This window comes from Delphinus delphis, chromosome 13, assembly GCF_949987515.2.
Source record: "Delphinus delphis chromosome 13, mDelDel1.2, whole genome shotgun sequence".
In the NCBI taxonomy this organism is placed as follows: Eukaryota; Metazoa; Chordata; class Mammalia; order Artiodactyla; family Delphinidae; genus Delphinus; species Delphinus delphis.
In genome coordinates, this window is record NC_082695.1 from 81,866,902 (window position 1) to 81,883,975 (window position 17,074).

At 34.7% G+C, this 17,074-nt stretch overlaps 1 protein-coding gene across 2 annotated transcripts in view; it reads right to left on the minus strand.

Moving 5' to 3' along the window:
• Positions 1-17,074, minus strand: part of RTTN (rotatin) — a 138,003-nt gene that overhangs the window by 58,402 nt on the left and 62,527 nt on the right. For both annotated transcript variants that reach the window (XM_060029205.1, XM_060029204.1), the window contains exons 27-32: positions 15,485-15,639; positions 14,089-14,308; positions 7,526-7,654; positions 6,951-7,061; positions 5,098-5,256; positions 3,812-3,883 (exon numbers count right to left, since the gene is read on the minus strand). In XM_060029205.1, coding sequence (XP_059885188.1) covers positions 3,812-3,883; positions 5,098-5,256; positions 6,951-7,061; positions 7,526-7,654; positions 14,089-14,308; positions 15,485-15,639 — 846 coding nt within the window. The remainder of the gene's footprint in view (positions 1-3,811; positions 3,884-5,097; positions 5,257-6,950; positions 7,062-7,525; positions 7,655-14,088; positions 14,309-15,484; positions 15,640-17,074) is intronic.

The window sequence follows — 17,074 nt, forward strand, 5'->3', positions numbered from 1 at the left end:
GGGAACACAACATAGTTGAGGGTCCCTTGGACACTAATTCTGTTTTCCCTCCCTAAGAGAGGAATGTAGCCTTGAACAAAGAAAGGCCATTATTATAAACGCTGCTGTTAAAAAACAGAATAGAAAAGGTCTGTGATGCCCCGAGGACCGACGCACCAGGAACGGGGCCCTATGAGGGCTGCTGGGCTCCCCGGGAAGCTGCGCTGAGAGGCTCTTTACCTGTTCCTACTCCTCGTGACCGCCCACTCCCAGTGCGCTTCTGTATCCAAGGAAATCCAAATGGGAATTTCACTACAAAAAGTAAGACCTGATTTTCAACTTTATTTACTTAGCAACATCAAGAAGACTAACGGGATAAATGGAATGATTTGCACATCTCTACGCATTAGCAAAGACGGATAGAGGACCACTCTCTGTGGATGGGGCTGGGAGAAACATTTTTTTTTAATATTCAAAACATGGTCCTGAAATACACATTCCACCTAGGAAGATTAAGTTAAATAGTAAGAAATATGCAAGGCAGTAAAGGTATATATGAGAAGAACCTAATTTAATGGTATAGACATTAAATGCTAGTATCTTTCAGAGAAGAGGAAGATTAAGATGGATTGTAGCAGTTGGTGAAAGTATTTTTTTAAAAATACTTTCTTTAAATTAAAAAAAGTTTTATTGTACAACACACGGGATATAGCCAATATTTTATAATAACTATAAATGTAATATAAGCTCTAAAAACTGTGGATTACTATGTTGTACACCTGAAACTTATATTGTATATCAACTATACCTCAATTTAAAAAAAGAAAAAATAGTTTGCAAATGAAGTAAACATTATCCAAAAGCCCCTTGAAAACACTGCTAAATTTTGGTAGCCTTATAAATAGACTAAGAAAAAGAAAAATTATAAGCTAAACCTTAAAACTTAAGGAAGAACTAAATTTTTATAAAATTTATAACTTTAATAAATTAAATATTCCTTTCAAACCCCCCCAAAATGTTTTAAGTGACTTATGCCTTACCTTGTTCCAGAAAAGATTTAAGCCCTATTACAAGGAAAGGTAAATTATAACATGAAAAGTACACCAGAAATGAAAGAAAAACAAAAGGTATGTAAACAGTGGAACCAGCTAAAAAGTATCTACCACATTTGATAAGAGAGCACTAAACTTTACTTAACAACAAAAGGAAACCCGGCCAGTTATATAACTCATAATTTATTTATGCAAATGATTCCCACTCAGAAGTACAATTTCAATAGTAACATGAAATAGAAATCTAGACCTGCTGTGTGGGGAAAGAATTGGGACAGAGGTAATAATCTTAAAGCAAACACTGCAGAACACCCAGTGGAACAAGAGTGTAAAGGGCATCAACTCAGACTTCAGGCACCAAGACAAAGTGCAAAGCAGTAAAAGCAGTTCTCTTTGTAAAATATTATTAATCAAATATCTACCTCAACCAAAATAAAATATTTACAAAGCTTCTATATACTAGTGCTACTTCCTGCTCTATCCTCCCAAACACTGCAAAACGTACACCAAGGCAAGTAAATGAAACATCTTATTGAATAAGATTATTACTCATCGTTCTACCAAAGACAGTTTTAATTTTAAATTACTGAAAAAGTAGCACCTTCTTTCTGGCTGTAGTAAACTGGCAAAGGTCACAACTTCTTGGAGATTATAAAATTCCATTATCTAGGCTTCCCTGGTGGCGCAGTGGTTGAGAGTCCGCCTGCCGATGCAGGGGACACGGGTTCGTGCCCCGGTCCGGGAAGATCCCACATGCCGCAGAGCGGCTGGGCCCATGAGCCATGGCCGCTGAGCCTGCGCGTCCGGAGCCTGTGCTCCGCAACGGGAGAGGCCACAACAGTGAGAGGCCCGCGTACCGCAAAAAAAAAAAAAAAAAAAAAAAAAAAAAAAAAAAAAGAAATTCCGTTATCTATATTTGAAGAATATCTTTCTCCCTTACTAGAGCAGCTGTTTCCACTTTGGGATTTAAAGTACCACTAAACTTTTTAAAAATTGGGGGACATATACTAGATTACCAACTATTTTATACTACCAAGTGAGGACACTTAAAAAATAATAACCAAAAACAAATTTAAAAAAGAGAGGAAGAAAATGTGAGTTTATTAAAAATACACACAAAAAAGACTGATTCTCCTAATTTTGCTTAAGACTAGTAGAAGTTTCATCATCAAGTACTATTTTGGATTAGAGTAGCTCTCAAATATTTTTGATTATGGCCAACATAGGTGAAGCAAAAGACTCTAAAAGCGTACTTAAACCACTGTTTTCAACTTTTTTAGTAGAAAATTAATTCTGTGATGAAGAACTGGAAAATAACAAAATCAAAAAGCTGCACTAAGCATGTCACCAGTAGCAAAAAGGAGCTGTATACTACTTAACTTACTAGAAAAAAAAGTGAACTTCAACACATGGTTTTATATTATAATGTCCCAAGAGCTTTAATAGAACCCAGAAAACTTATCACTCTTGCCTTTATATTTATTTCAATAATTTAAAAAAAACTCACTGGCAGTACATCACAAAGGTTATAGTATACAAATGTCACTAGTTTAACAATGGGAGTAGAGATCATTTGCATTTGAGCCAAAAATAACATTTTTAAATGTAGTTATTGGATAACAGGCATCAAAACCACTACACTGTTAATATAAATATTAATCCTGTGTAGTCTTTTCTAATTTGTCTCCTATGGTTTTATTACAACACAGACTGTGAATAACAACCATCATCAGAAGGCACGTTAAACAAATTAAAGGAGCCAGTGGACAAGCAGCCTGGGATTTTCAATAATTGGCAGCATTAAACTGGGTTTGCAAAGTTTGGAAAAGTGAAGCTTCCAAGGGTTAAATGAGATCCAGGCCTTAACGACCACCAGGATTCAGGCTCTAGGTGACTGCCCCAAAAGCTGCCCTCACTACAGCTCAACTAGATTCAGTAACTCCTCCAAATATATTCTAACGAAAACTTAAAAAGAAACCTTAGATCTTATCTAAGATCCTGGGGGATGAGATGCAACAGTGTGATAAATATGCACATATAGGATGAGGACATATGGATAAAGACATGGGTAGAAAAAAAGTATGTCTCATTTGCCCCAGGTGAGCACTTTTCTATCCTCCAAATCACCTAAAAAGCAGTAGGCTATAAAAAAAGGTTAGGTAAAACTATCTACTGACTTGTCGTTCAGAACATGATACAAAAAATTAATCTAATAGAAAGCAAAGAAAGATAAATTATGACTCAGTGTACTTACCCAGAAAAGAAAAAAAGAAGTTAACATCAATGCATATTTAACTACAAACAAATTTGTTTATTATTATTAAATTAGAGAGACAATAAGGTGAGTGCGAAAGAGAAACTGCCTGGACTGAAAGCAAAAGGGTGTGATTTAGGGCCAACTACTTAAACCTGCTGTGCTAAATTTTCTTAATCTAAAAAATGAGGATAATAATGGTTCATAACTCAAACCATTACACAAGCTGATATCTGTTATGTTTCTAGACGAGTGCCTAGTACATAGTAAACATGTCAGTGATTATTATTTCTGTTTAAAATTATTTTTAACACCACAGAGAAGAATTTGTAAATCTGATCAAGCATTAAAAAAAGTCTATATTCTCTTTCAAGAGGTCCTGTTGGCTTGTATAAAGTTTCATCAGTAAGGAAATATATACATATATAAAATATATATATATATATATATATATATATATGCTGAAACTTTATCATCACTTAATCTCAAATATCTACTAGGTTGATAATTGTTTAAAGTCACCTACCTGCCAAGTATAACCCTTTATGATTTCTGAAGGCATTGGAATTACAAGGAGATTTTGAAAAATAAATGCAGCCTGAAATTAAAGGAAAAAAATGTCAATACTGCCATCTTGTTGTCATGTCTGAAATAACCAATATAGTGTTATTTAATAACAAAAAAGCATATCCCTGGTCAGCTGCACATGCTGAGAGGTCATTATGAGAACTCCCCACTGCCCTTCCTGTTAGGTGATGACATAGTAGTGGGGGAAACTACTTCACCAGCAAAGATATTTTTTCCTATTTCAGAATTTTGTCTTTCCAGAAAATGATCTGTAAACCATAAACTGTTCTGGTAGTATTTAAGAAATCTACTTCATGTTTCTATTATCCTCCTACAGATCATATACACACACCTTTCTCCCCATCTCTTTCTTCCTCTCTCATACAAGCTCCTCCCAATAAAAAACTGCTAACTAGAAATACAAACCACAAACGTCCAACTTAACCTCCTAGGTCCTGAAGATGGTCAAATTAAAAAATCATACTAATTATGAACACTGATTATCTATTTAGTGAAAGATCATAACGGGAGAATAACCAGAGTAACAGAGGGGATCCAAAGGGAGTAAAATTTTCAACCACCTTAACTGGAAGCCAGTAGACAGTCTTTAAAGTTGGTCAATCAAGAGGAAGCTACAAGTTTAAGCATTATTATTAAAAAAAAACCAAATAATAAGAAAACTACAGCCTTTGGATTTTGAAACTGGAAACTGGCTAATGGTGGGCCCAGGAGCTGCTGTTTTCTTTACAAGCTTCTAAGCATTATTCGATTACTGTTCTTAAAATGGTCTGCATCAATCATCACTTTGATAAAAGCAGCAGTAAAGAAAATAACAAACTATTTAGAAAGAATTAAAATAGCATTTACTTTTCCTCTTACATGTTATATAATAAATACTACAGAGTATTTTGACAGCCCCTTATCTTAAGTAAAGCTTTATAAACTTAAACACTGAGATCATATAAAAGTAATTTCCTGTGAACTACTTTTCAATGTGTAATAAAATAGAAGAGTCCATTTAAAATGCACTGAATTCTGCTTTGATCTTTCAGAGTAAAGGACTCCTGTTCTGACTGTGAATCAATACCATTTTGTTCTCTATAACCATTTCATTTCAGTTGTTCGCAGGTCAGAGAGACAACGGTCAGTGGTGAGCCCACAGTGTTGAACAGGGAGTATGGTTCCTAAGAACTACCACAACAGGTCTCTGAGGGAAAACGGGTGGGGCTAAACAGACAGGCCTACCTCCCGGCGTACCATGCTACACTCCGACTGGTCCAGAAGAATGTTCACCACGGTTCCCCAGAGCCCACCAGAAATGTTTTGACAACTGTTTGCTAAGGCCACACAGCCAGTTTCAAGGGTAGTCAGTGCCGATCCTAATCCCAGTGAAGTGAACCTCACCTGTTCAAATTAGAGAAAACGTTGTGAAACCAAAGAACCCGATTTCACAACATGAATTCTCAATTTTTCTGGTACATAAAATATCACATTTTTATGACACTGTCTTGACGATCCTAAATTATAAGATACTTAAAGAATACTGTCCTATAAGTTTATGAGCGAATAAAACTCCTATTCCATGATTTAGGAAAAGTAATAATATAGGTTATAGAAGCTAAATAAAAGCAAATGTCACAAAAAGTCAAAACCAGCTATAAGACAGACTAAAAATTATAGTTCAAAAGTCTTTTTCTAGGGAAAGCATAGGGTGCCTACGTATCTTTCATGAACATGATTCTTGTTTATTTCTCATTTTTAAGAGGATACTATTATTTTGTTCCACCTTCCTTAATTTTTCAGTGTTTCTTTCAAACAAATGGTTTTAACTTCTTTGAAACTTCTTTTCAAACAGAAGTAATTGAATTATCTTTTTAAAAGGTACTTAGTATTTTCCCCAAAATTCTTTTAAAAGAAAAATGTTTCAAAAGAGATTGACATGGTGTAACGTTTGCCATAGTACCCCCACTGCTCAAGCTACGTATCGGGTGAACCTGTGAATTTTGATTTCAGAACAGAGTTTCACTGATAACCACAGGGTAACAAACAGCAATGCAGTCATAAGGCAGTCAAGCACCAAGTCCAAGTTCAATGTGGCTCGAGAATGTATCTCTAGCTGTTAACAGCACTATATTATATACACAAAAATTTGCTAAGAGGGTAGATCTTATGGTAATTGTTCTAATCACAAAAACAAGCAGTAAGAGGACAGAAGAAACTTCTGTAGGTGAAGGATATGTTTACGGCATTGAATCTGGTGATGTATATTTCAGGGCTGTATACTTATCTCCAAATTCATGAAGTTGTACACATTAAATAGGTACAGCTTTTTGTATGTCAATCATATCTCAATAAAGTGGTTTAAAAAAATCAAATCAGTAGACAAATGGCTAAAACTGGAAAATTCATTAATATAAAACGCTGCATTGTAATGATACTATTCTATTACATGACACTCAAAAGTCACTTGGCTGCTATCCTTCTAAACTGTTTAAAAATGGCTGGACTTCTCCAATAATATTTTGCTGTTCTTTATAAAACTGATAGATTCTATAATAGTTCCTTTCTTACTATTTTTAATCTGTACTCTGAATCTGACTGAATAGGGGGTACCATGAACTGAATAATGTACCCCCAAAATTCATATGTTGAAGCCCTAACTCCTAATGTATTTGAGGAGAGGGCTTTTAGAAGATAATTAAGGTTAAATGAGACCATGAGGATTGGGTCCTAATCTGATAGGATTGGTGGCCTTATAAGAAGAGGAGGAGAGAAAAGGTCATATGAGCATGCAATGAAAAGGGAACCATCTGAAAGCCAGAAAGAGTCCTCACCAAACTTGACCATGTGGGTGGGCACTTTGATCTTCACGTCCAGCCTCCAGACGTGTGAGAAAATAAATTTCTTTGTTCAAGCTACCTAGTCTATGGTGTTTTATTATGCAGCCCAAACTGACCAAGACAGGGGGTAAATATAGCTTAAGGTATAGCACTAAAATAACCTCATTTTGGAAAATATGAACAAGTATATGCATACATGTTTTGTTTCATTTGTTCTTTAATCTACACATGATGGACTCGATTTTCCTTCACACTGACCTCTGGGTCTCGGTCAACCCACAACGGAATCAACCAAGCCAATCCCTGTTGAGTGGTAGCATGTTCTTCACTGTGACTACCCAAAGGCAAGAACCAAAGTGACATCCACTCCTAGAATGAAAAAAAGGGAACAGAAACGCATCAGGTACATTTCTAAGGATAAAACAGAGTTCAAAATAACTGAATTTTTAAAAATCAAAACAAAGTAGAACTATGCTTAAGACTTGGTTTTAATTCATTATTTAGCCAACACAAGGCAAACAACAATCTCAGCTCCTCCTTAAAAAGTTATACATAACAGTTTTTCTTCAGAACAGCTACTTTCCCCATGATTTAGATAAAACATAGTTCTCTAGTGCATGCAGATTTCAATCAAAATAAGTTTAAAATAAAATTCAGATTTGTGTAATATACAGCTTCTAAGAAACATCTTTGACAAAAATCATTTTTGTCTCCTAAAAAGACAAGTCAAAAGACATTTTCCTAGAGTAAACATATAGGCTTGAAACGTGTTAGACACAGCACATTCCCTTTCTAGCAACTGTGGGAAGACAGACAGCTTTGAAAGCTCTCACCGAGCTCTGGGCCTGGGCCATCATCTCATGGGATAAGTGAAGCAAGCAGAGAATCGTGCTCTTTGTGACACCTTTTCCCATGAAGGACATAGCATTTCCTCCACGCTCCACATAAAAAGAAGTAATGACCTGAAAAACAAATGCAAACAATTTTGTGGCAGCTTTACTCTTAGTGGCTAAATATATACCTTTCTACTGACTTGTCTGAGTTGAATCCTAACCACATAAAGTATATTATAATATTCTTAGTTTATACATTTAAAAGTGGTTAAGAAGGTAAATTTTATGTTATGTGTATTTCACCACAATTAAAACAAACATTCTTAGTTTAAATTGTTTTCCTTTGGAATTTGTACAAAGAATGTGTAGTATCCTCCTAGAAGATTTTGTGATTTAAAATATGCTCGTAACATTCTTCAAATGTTATAGTATCCTTTAAGTAAAAGAGTTTATTTTATAAATACCTTGTTGAAAAGTATACTTAGAAATTGCTAGCTATATAAAACTCTTACTAACTACCAGATTTAGGCTAAGTTTTCTGGAAGTATGGTTTGAATGTAAATGGACATTTACATTTCTAAGCGATCTTAGATTTCTACTCCATATTTAAGCATATATTTATTACTTAAATCATTGCCTGTCAACTTTTTCTCTCCCACATACCTGAGGGCTTTAACACATTTCCATCAGTAACAACAAAAGAAATGTTTCTTATCTGAAGCTATTATGCCGTTATCTGAGAAGCTGAATCAGAATGAACATGGGGAGTTAGGACACAGCAGTTTGAGAAGAAGTCCTTCCACCTGATTTAGAAAATCCTTTAAAATACGTGACAAACTCTTCTGGAAAATTTCTGTGTAAATCACATATTGTCCCCCATATAGGGGTTCAATAAATATTTGTTGACACTGAATAACAAGCATCATTACAGCTTTCAACTCAAAATAAAAAATTTAAAGTGACAAAAGATCACTTCATAATTCACAAAGTTTTAATAAAAAAAAGAATGGTAACTATATTTAGGTGCCAATACATTATGAAGGAAAAACTTGTGAATCAAAGCAATCAAAACCACATGTTATCTAATACAGCAGAAAGTATTTCAATTCATCCACCCAAGGACTCAATGCTTTTATTCAGCACAGTAAGCCATTTTGTCTTATAACAGAGACTACTTTTTAGTTTGGATTCTTTTTAGCTCATGCAGCAAAGAAGATTACTTAAAAAAAAATGGCATAAATATAAATCACGTTAGGCACAGCTTATTTAACAAAAGCAATTTATTCGTAAGATAACTTGGGGATTTTGACTTAAATTAGAATTTTCATAAACCAAATAACTGTATAGTATGTCTGAAAATGAAACAGTTTGGCCAGGGGTTAACAACTACAGGTGACTGCTACAGGAGCCCTGCTCTACTATTCTTTCTGCCTATGTATATGTTTAAGGTTTTTATAATTAAAAGTTTAAAACTTTAAGGGACTATTTTAGAAGAGATCCAAATGATCAAGTCTTTATTATCTTTCTATATGTCACTGGAGACAGCTATACTGTCATGGTTTAGGTTCTAGCTTAAAAGGGATAAGTCAAGAACGTTGATATTATCTCCTTTCAACTTACCGTCAGATCCCTGGAATTATACTTCATATATAATTTTTAAGGCTTTATTTATCATAGTTTATTCACCTATCATAATGAATCATGCTTAGTCTAAAAGTCTCATTTCCCAACCACAAAAGGCAAATACTGCATTCAAATTTCACTGTGCAGAAACAAAATATCTAATAATGAATTACAACTCCCATCTGAAAAGGAATCAGCTTTAATTACTGAGAAACTATGAAGCAAATCATTTGGACCAACAATGGCTTGTTTCAATGTCCAGTTACATGAGCATTACTTTATTCTCTAAAAGATCAATTTAGCCAGTAGTAAAATAAAGAAACCTGTTTAGCTAGCTAAGTAAGCAGAAGGACCCAAGTAAGATTTAATAGGACTCCGACACAATTTCTAACAAAAGTGACAGATTTTTTTCATATTATTTTCCTGTCATTTAATGTAAAGACATAAAGATTTTCTTCCCAAGATGTTATATGAAGCATAACATGTACTCCTCTGTTTATACCAAATAAAGATTTGTTATCAGGTTTTCATAACAGTGAAACATTATAAAACAAGCATCACACTTTATAGCTATTCCTTAGCTAATAAACTGTATTGATTTTTATTACCTCAAAGACAACTGAGCTTAAATGACAGTATTGTCTTTTTTCCCCCCGACTTCTTACTGAGAACTAAGCCTTTTTGTTCTCCAATAACATAGAAAGCTCATTTTAATTTCAGGTATTTGAAACACAGGTATGATCTGAAGTCTCTCCTGTTACACAATTTTACAAACAAAAGTACTTTTGAGGGTTTCTAAATATAAACAATGTAACACTTCTTCAATTACTGCTGTAGTAGGTCCTCACATATCCCTGATCTGAAACAGATAAAAATCACTTAACAGAGGAGATGTGTTCCAAAAGGTTTTTAAATGGAGTATTCATAAATCACATTACAAATAATGCTATAAATTAGGTACTTGTAGACTGAATTATATTAAATGCATTGGAGGAGCTTATTTCTTAAAAAACATTATGGTAAGTTTTTAGCTAATACATCTATTCTAAAAAATTCATATTATTTCTGATCATGGACACCTTGAAGCATGAGATAATTAATTTACTGACAGTTTGCTCTTTTTCAGTATTTACAAGTATTCAAGATTAAAAAATTATTTCATTAAAGTGACTACACTAAAATTCATATTAAATTTTATAGTACAGCTGAGAGTATTTAGAATTTTGAAATATTTTTTAAAAAACAAGATGTACTGCTGGAAACAAATCCTAGATAATATCATCTGAAGCATGATTTACAGCTGAATATATAAACATCACCTAAAGTATGATTTAATAATGAAAATACAAAAATTAAACACACATCATTTACATTCATTTACATCACATTTCCAGTTATTCAAACTTTATTCTAATTTTAAAATCATAGATAAGATACAACTAAATTATTCACTATCTGACCACTATGTACAAATCACTGTCCTAGGCCAGTGGGGAGCTGGGGATAGCGGAAATGGTCCACAGATGATTCTCACAAGCTCACAGTCTAACAGATCAAAGCATAAAGCAAAATAAAAATACAATGTATTAAGTGCCATAATAGTGGCATATATAAACTGCTTGAGGTACATAACCTGTAGAAGAGATCAGTCAGTCAAGTAATACTTACTGGGTGACTATGTGTGAAAGAATAAAAAAAGGCTTACTAAAGGAAGGCAAATGAACAAGTGAGATCTTCAACTTTGTGTAGAGATTGCCACCCAAAGAGAAAAGAAGCTATATAAAAGAAAGACTTTTTTTTTTTTTTTTTGCGGTACGCGGGCCTCTCACTGTTGCGGCCTCTCCCGTTGCGGAGCACAGGCTCCGGACGCGCAGGCTCAGCGGCCATGGCTCACGGGCCCAGCCGCTCCGCGGCATGTGGGATCTTCCAGGACTGGGGCACGAACCTGTGTCCCTTGCATTGGCAGGCGGACTCTCAACCACTGTGCCACCAGGGAAGCCCAAGAAACAGACTTTTTAAGGATGCTTTTTTATTTAATGAGAAGAACCACATATAACTGAAACTTCAAGAGATGTGGGAAAAATTTTAAACAGAGATAAGACTCAAAATGCTAGATTATAATGAGCCTTATGCACTTGAAAAAGGAGATTGGGAGTGAAAGGTTTCTGTTTTGAAGGATGATCTGGTGGTGGGTAGAGACCAGTGGCAAGTAGAAACGTGCAGCACAAAAAGGAATAGGAAGTTACGGACACGATTTGGTCAAAACATTCCATGTCTAGAAAGCCCATCACTTCTGATCAGTTTATTCATCTTCCAAACCTCTCTCTACACTGCTTCCTACAGGAGCCTTGCCTGAATTCCTAACAGTTAAAGATGCCAACCTCTATAACTGAACCTTTCAAGGCAAGCAATGCTGGCAGACTTGGTCACTAAGCAAACACTGATCCATTTATAGATCTAGACAGTTTATTACTTACATAAAAAGCATAAGCAAGAGTAGGCAAAGGTGCCAGCTCTCAGTGTCCCTTTTACAGGGTGACACTGAAACAAAGGGGCCAGATGACAGCAGTGCAATGGCAGCGCACTCTTGCTGAGGAGCTCAGGCCAAGCTGCAGCTGAGCCATCTATAGCCTGCTGCCGTACCCCAAGGGAGCGAGGCAGAAAGCCCGCGAGTGCATCAGAACCCAGGAGGTGATAAAAACAGGCCCGTGACACACTTCCTAAGACAAAGTGAAGTGAATGAGCAACGGCCTTGTAGCAGTTCCTTACAGGCTTCTCACGTTCCAAAAGGATCACAGGAAGTTCTGCCAGAGCTTAGATCAGCCGCACCTAAGCCCTGCCTACGTGGCCCATGTGCAAACACACAAAGCTGCCAGGGTACCGTGGCAAAGCTGTTCTCTTACAGAAACCTATCACTGCTCTATTCACTGCAACATTCTTAAAATATACTGGACTAAATGATGATGAAAACAAGGCATAAAGTTAAGGCCATGATTGGAAGGTGATTAGAGCTAAAAATATATTTTTGAGAAAATTTTTTAAAAAATCAGTGAAATAAGGCTCTACCTTAAAAAGGTAGGAAAAAGCCATAAATTAAACCAAAATAAGAAGGATATAAATATAGGCAGAAATTAATAAAAGAGGGGAAAAAACATTAAAGGGGGATAAACAAAGCCAAAGATTCATTCTTTGAAAAGACTAATAAAACATACAAACCACTAGGAAGGCCAATCAACAAAACTGGAGAGAAGGAAAAATCAATGTCTGAAATGAAATGGGACCTCACTACAGATCTGACAGATATTTTAAAAACAAGATGATGTGATGAACAATTTTAGGGCAATGAATTTGAAAATTCAGATAAAATTCAGTAAAATATAGCTTACTAAGATTGACTCACAAAAAATACGAAATCTGAGCAATTCTAGATCTACTTTAAAAATTTACTTCATCTATAATCTTCCCAAAAAGAAAACTCCAGTCCCAGATTGCTATACTGTCAACTTAACATTTAAGGAAGAAATAACACCAATTCAAGCCAACTATTCCAAAAAGAAAAAAGAGGAAGTTACATAAAGAAAAAGAGAAAATTATATAAGGATGGACTTATTTTGATATTAAAAAACTGACAGAAGTTTTATGAGAAAGAAGATAGATATAGTAATTCTAGAAACTTTTTTTGCCAATGAAAATAGGTAGAATAATTCTAAAAACATTAACAAACTCAATCTGTTTATATATAAAAAGAATAATACATCACAAACTAGTTGAAATTTTTCCAGAAATGTAAGGTTGTTTACCATTTTTAAATCAACCAACGTAATCCATCATCTTATGGAATATAAAAAAAAAACCATATGATTATCTTAAAAGATACAGAAAAAGCAATACACATTTATGATTAAAAAAAATTGTTAGCAAAGTAAGACTAAAAGAAAATGTCCTTAATCTGACTTTTCTTTAAGTAATTGAAAAAAGACTACCACAAATAGCTTACTAAAAGATAAAACATTAAAGGCCTTTCCTTTGAGTTTGGAAGCAAGGACTGCCGGGTACACAATTAACATATAAAAACTGAATATATTTCCATACATCAGCAATAGTTAGAAAATAAAATTTCACAGAAGATATAATATACTCATTTTCAACACAAGTGTACAGTGGCAGTATCTAAAATTGCCCTAAACAGGAAGAAAAGAGAAGCCAAATTGTCCTTCAGCATTGTAGTAGAGAGAATACTACACAAAAATGAAATTAAACTCCACCTACAGGAAGCAAAATGAGTTAACTCTCATAAGCATAATGTTAAAAAGAAATACAATTCCATTTAACAAAATCAAGAGAATGAGAAATTATTGTATATATGGACACATAATTAAGTGGTAAAACCGTCAAGAAATGCAAAGAAGTTATTACCGTAAAAATCAAAATAACAACTACCTTCAGAGGAAGAGTAGAGACTGGAGGTGGTTATGACAAAAGCTTCTAGGGTGGTGGCTACTCTCTACGTTAGGATCAGGGTGGTGACATGTGTGTTCATTATGTGATAATCAATGAACTATGTATTTACGTTTTGTGTATTTTCTGCATGTGTTGTATTTTACACCAAAAGGGTTAATAAATGCAAAATAAGTTACCCAAATAAAGGGGCTTAATGAAGTGTAAGGCTTACTTTTCTTGAAAATGGCTTATTCATAAAAGTAATCTTACTTATGTATTTGCTAATAAAAATCATTAACACATTTAACCATTAATGAGCCATAAACACTGAAGAATAATCTACATTAAATATAATAACACATACAGTGCACCTAATATTGTGCCTGGTACACACTGAGCGGTCAGTAAATAGTAAATAGCTATCATTTGGGGGTTTGTAAATAGCTATCATTTAGGGGTTTTATTATTGTTGTTTATAGTTATTGACTATTTTTACTTACTTCGAGGAGACCTGACAAGTACTTCACACAAATTTCTAGTGGCTTTGTGAAAGGAGAGTGTGAGCTCCATCCCGGGAATGCTGTAAGGTGGGCCATCCCTCGTAAGGTCCTCTCGAGGGACGGCAGGCCGTAGAAGCGAGGAGCATCCGTGACTCTCAGACACTGGAGCAGTTTCAGAGCCAGCTGCGTTTGGAAAACGTAAAAAAGTTCCAAGCATTTCCTGTGTATGTAAAGGAGGAAAAAAAATCAACCACGGAACAAACGTAACTGGCTTAATGGGCTTTCTTGGTGGTGGTGGAGGGTTACTAGCAACTTACTGTATCAAAAAAGTATGAACTAGTGGAAATGGCGGGAAATGGCAGAAAATACTCCCTCTTAAAACAAGACTTTTTAAGAAAAACATAGTTAATATACCATCCAGAGTATATGATGTAAAATATAAGTAACAATTACATTGAAAAATGCATAAATGGGTATTATTATTGCCAACCAATAATGAAATTAGAAGTTAACATAGAGTTACCACATGAACCAGCAATTCCAGTCCTAGGTATATACTCAAGAACTGAAAACATATGTCCACACAGAAATTTTCATATGAATGTTCATAACATCACTCTTCACAACAGTGAAAGGTATAAACAACTCATATGTCCCCCAACAGATGAATGGATAAGCAAAATGTGGCATACCCATACATGGACTATTATTTAGTCACTGTCATCTGCTACAACATGCATGGACCTTGAAAACATGATGTTAAATGAAAACAGCCAGACACAAAAGGTCACATACTGTTTCACTCCATTTATATGAAATGTCCAGAATACACAAATTCATAGAGAAAGAAAGAAGATTAATGGTTACCAGGGGCTTGGGTAAAGGGCAAATGGGGAGAGACTGCTTAATGGGTACAAAGTTTCTTTTGGGGGTAATGGAAATGTTCTGGAATTAAACAGTGATAGTTGTACAACACTGTATATATACCAAAACCCACTCAATTGTACATTTTAAAATGGTTAAAATTGTGAATTTAAAATTTTTAAGTCAGAGCTACAGATATACATTTGAAAATCATCCATGCAAAAATAGTTGTACAGTCATAAAATGGGTATGACTGCTCAGGCAGATGTGTAGAAAATTAAGAGAGAACCAAGAACTAAACCTAGAGACAACAAAATACTGTGTGTGTGTGTGTGTGTGTGTGTGTGTGTGTAATTACAATCAGGCTATATCAGAAATTGATCTGAACTAAAAAACAAACCACCACAACTGATTTTTACTGAAGTCTTTTCTCCTCTTAATTTGAAACTAATGAAAAGTACGACCCTTTAGAAATCCAAAGAAAACTAGGTTCTGTGTGAAGTTCCCAGACCTCCAATAATACAAATGGTACCTGTCGGTAAGTGCCACGGAACCGAGCAGCAGGGTGTTGAAGAGAGCGACCAGTTCTTTCTGGAGCTGCTGCCGGACGGCGGTGCGGATGTCATCTGCTTCCTCTCGCGCCTGGGACTCTGTCAGAAGCAGCAGCTCCAATAGTGGGTTTGGACTCTAAAAAATGGAATTTGTAAAACATATATTTACCCTCTAATGGAGCTGTATGCTGTTTCCCATAAAGGTTTTTTTTGCTAATCATGTCCTGGAGTAACTAAGTTATAGCGCCTAAATCGTAGGTTCCTACGGCATTAGTACAGATGTTCTCAACTCAAAAGGTGCTTCATATGTTATCTCAAGAAAAGGAAAGCATATCCATTACAGAAAACTGAGGAAAACAGAGAGAAGCACAATGAGAAAAACAAAAGCCACCCATAATCACACCTCACAGAGGTAGCTGTTATTAGTATGTTGGTACATACTATTCTTTTTATGTGAGTGCAAACAGAATTATAATTCAATATTTTTAACAAAACTGAGATCAAGTGAAAAAATCCACTACTGCGACCATTTTTTTAAACAATGTTATTACCAATATTTCTTCAAACACATTATTTTAGTATCTGATTGTTATTCAGCCATAAGGGTTTACCACAACTACTGGATAATCAGTGATTTCTAAGTTCACTGAGCTGCAGCAGCATGCTCAACTCTGATTACACCCTACGTATGAATTCTAAGCAATGAAATCACTAAATCAAAACATTATAATAGTTTTAATGCTTTCAATGTATACTGCCAAATTGTCCCTGCAAAAAATGTACCAGTACATATGATTAAGGCCCACAGCACCCAAGCCAACGTTGAGTATTATTACTGTTGTAATCTTTGCCAATTTGACAGGCTGATAAACAAAGGAAGCTAGTACTACTTAAATTTCAACCTGTTTTCCAACTTAAAAAAAAATAGCTAAAGGATGTATTAGATGATTTCTAGTAATATTGAGAGAGCAGAAAATGTTACATTAACCAACAGCATTAAAAATAGATGGAATATTTATCTATCATCTATAATGTCATAGGCACTGTGCTAAAAAAAAGAGAGAGAGAAAGAAAATAAGATTTTATTTAACTTTTGAGTTAAACTAGAAGATCTACATTTTCTTATTTTATAGATGGGCAAACAGAGGTTCATGAAGAGTGTAGGTAACTTAACCAAAGTCATATGAATGAGCAGAGCAAGAATTCAACCTCAGGACCATCTTACATCAGAGATAGTTAACATTCCACCCCCGGCATTATGTCATATCAATACTGCATATTACAACGTTCAAAAAGAGATAAAATCAAAATGTAATTACTGTTGTCATGGCATCCTTCACCTAAAGAATTCAATTCAAAAATAACTACATTATTTTTAAGAAAAAGAAATTTTTTAAATGGGAAGAAAATTCCAAGTTGTTTACATTATGTAGTATGTACAGTATACTTCAACCAGGTACGAAGAATTAAAAATAATCTAATTGAGAGCTTTTGGAAAATACTGAGGAGACATGCTTTACCTTTAACTTTACTATGTTTCACACCTAAGCAGCATTTTTTTTCAGCTTTTC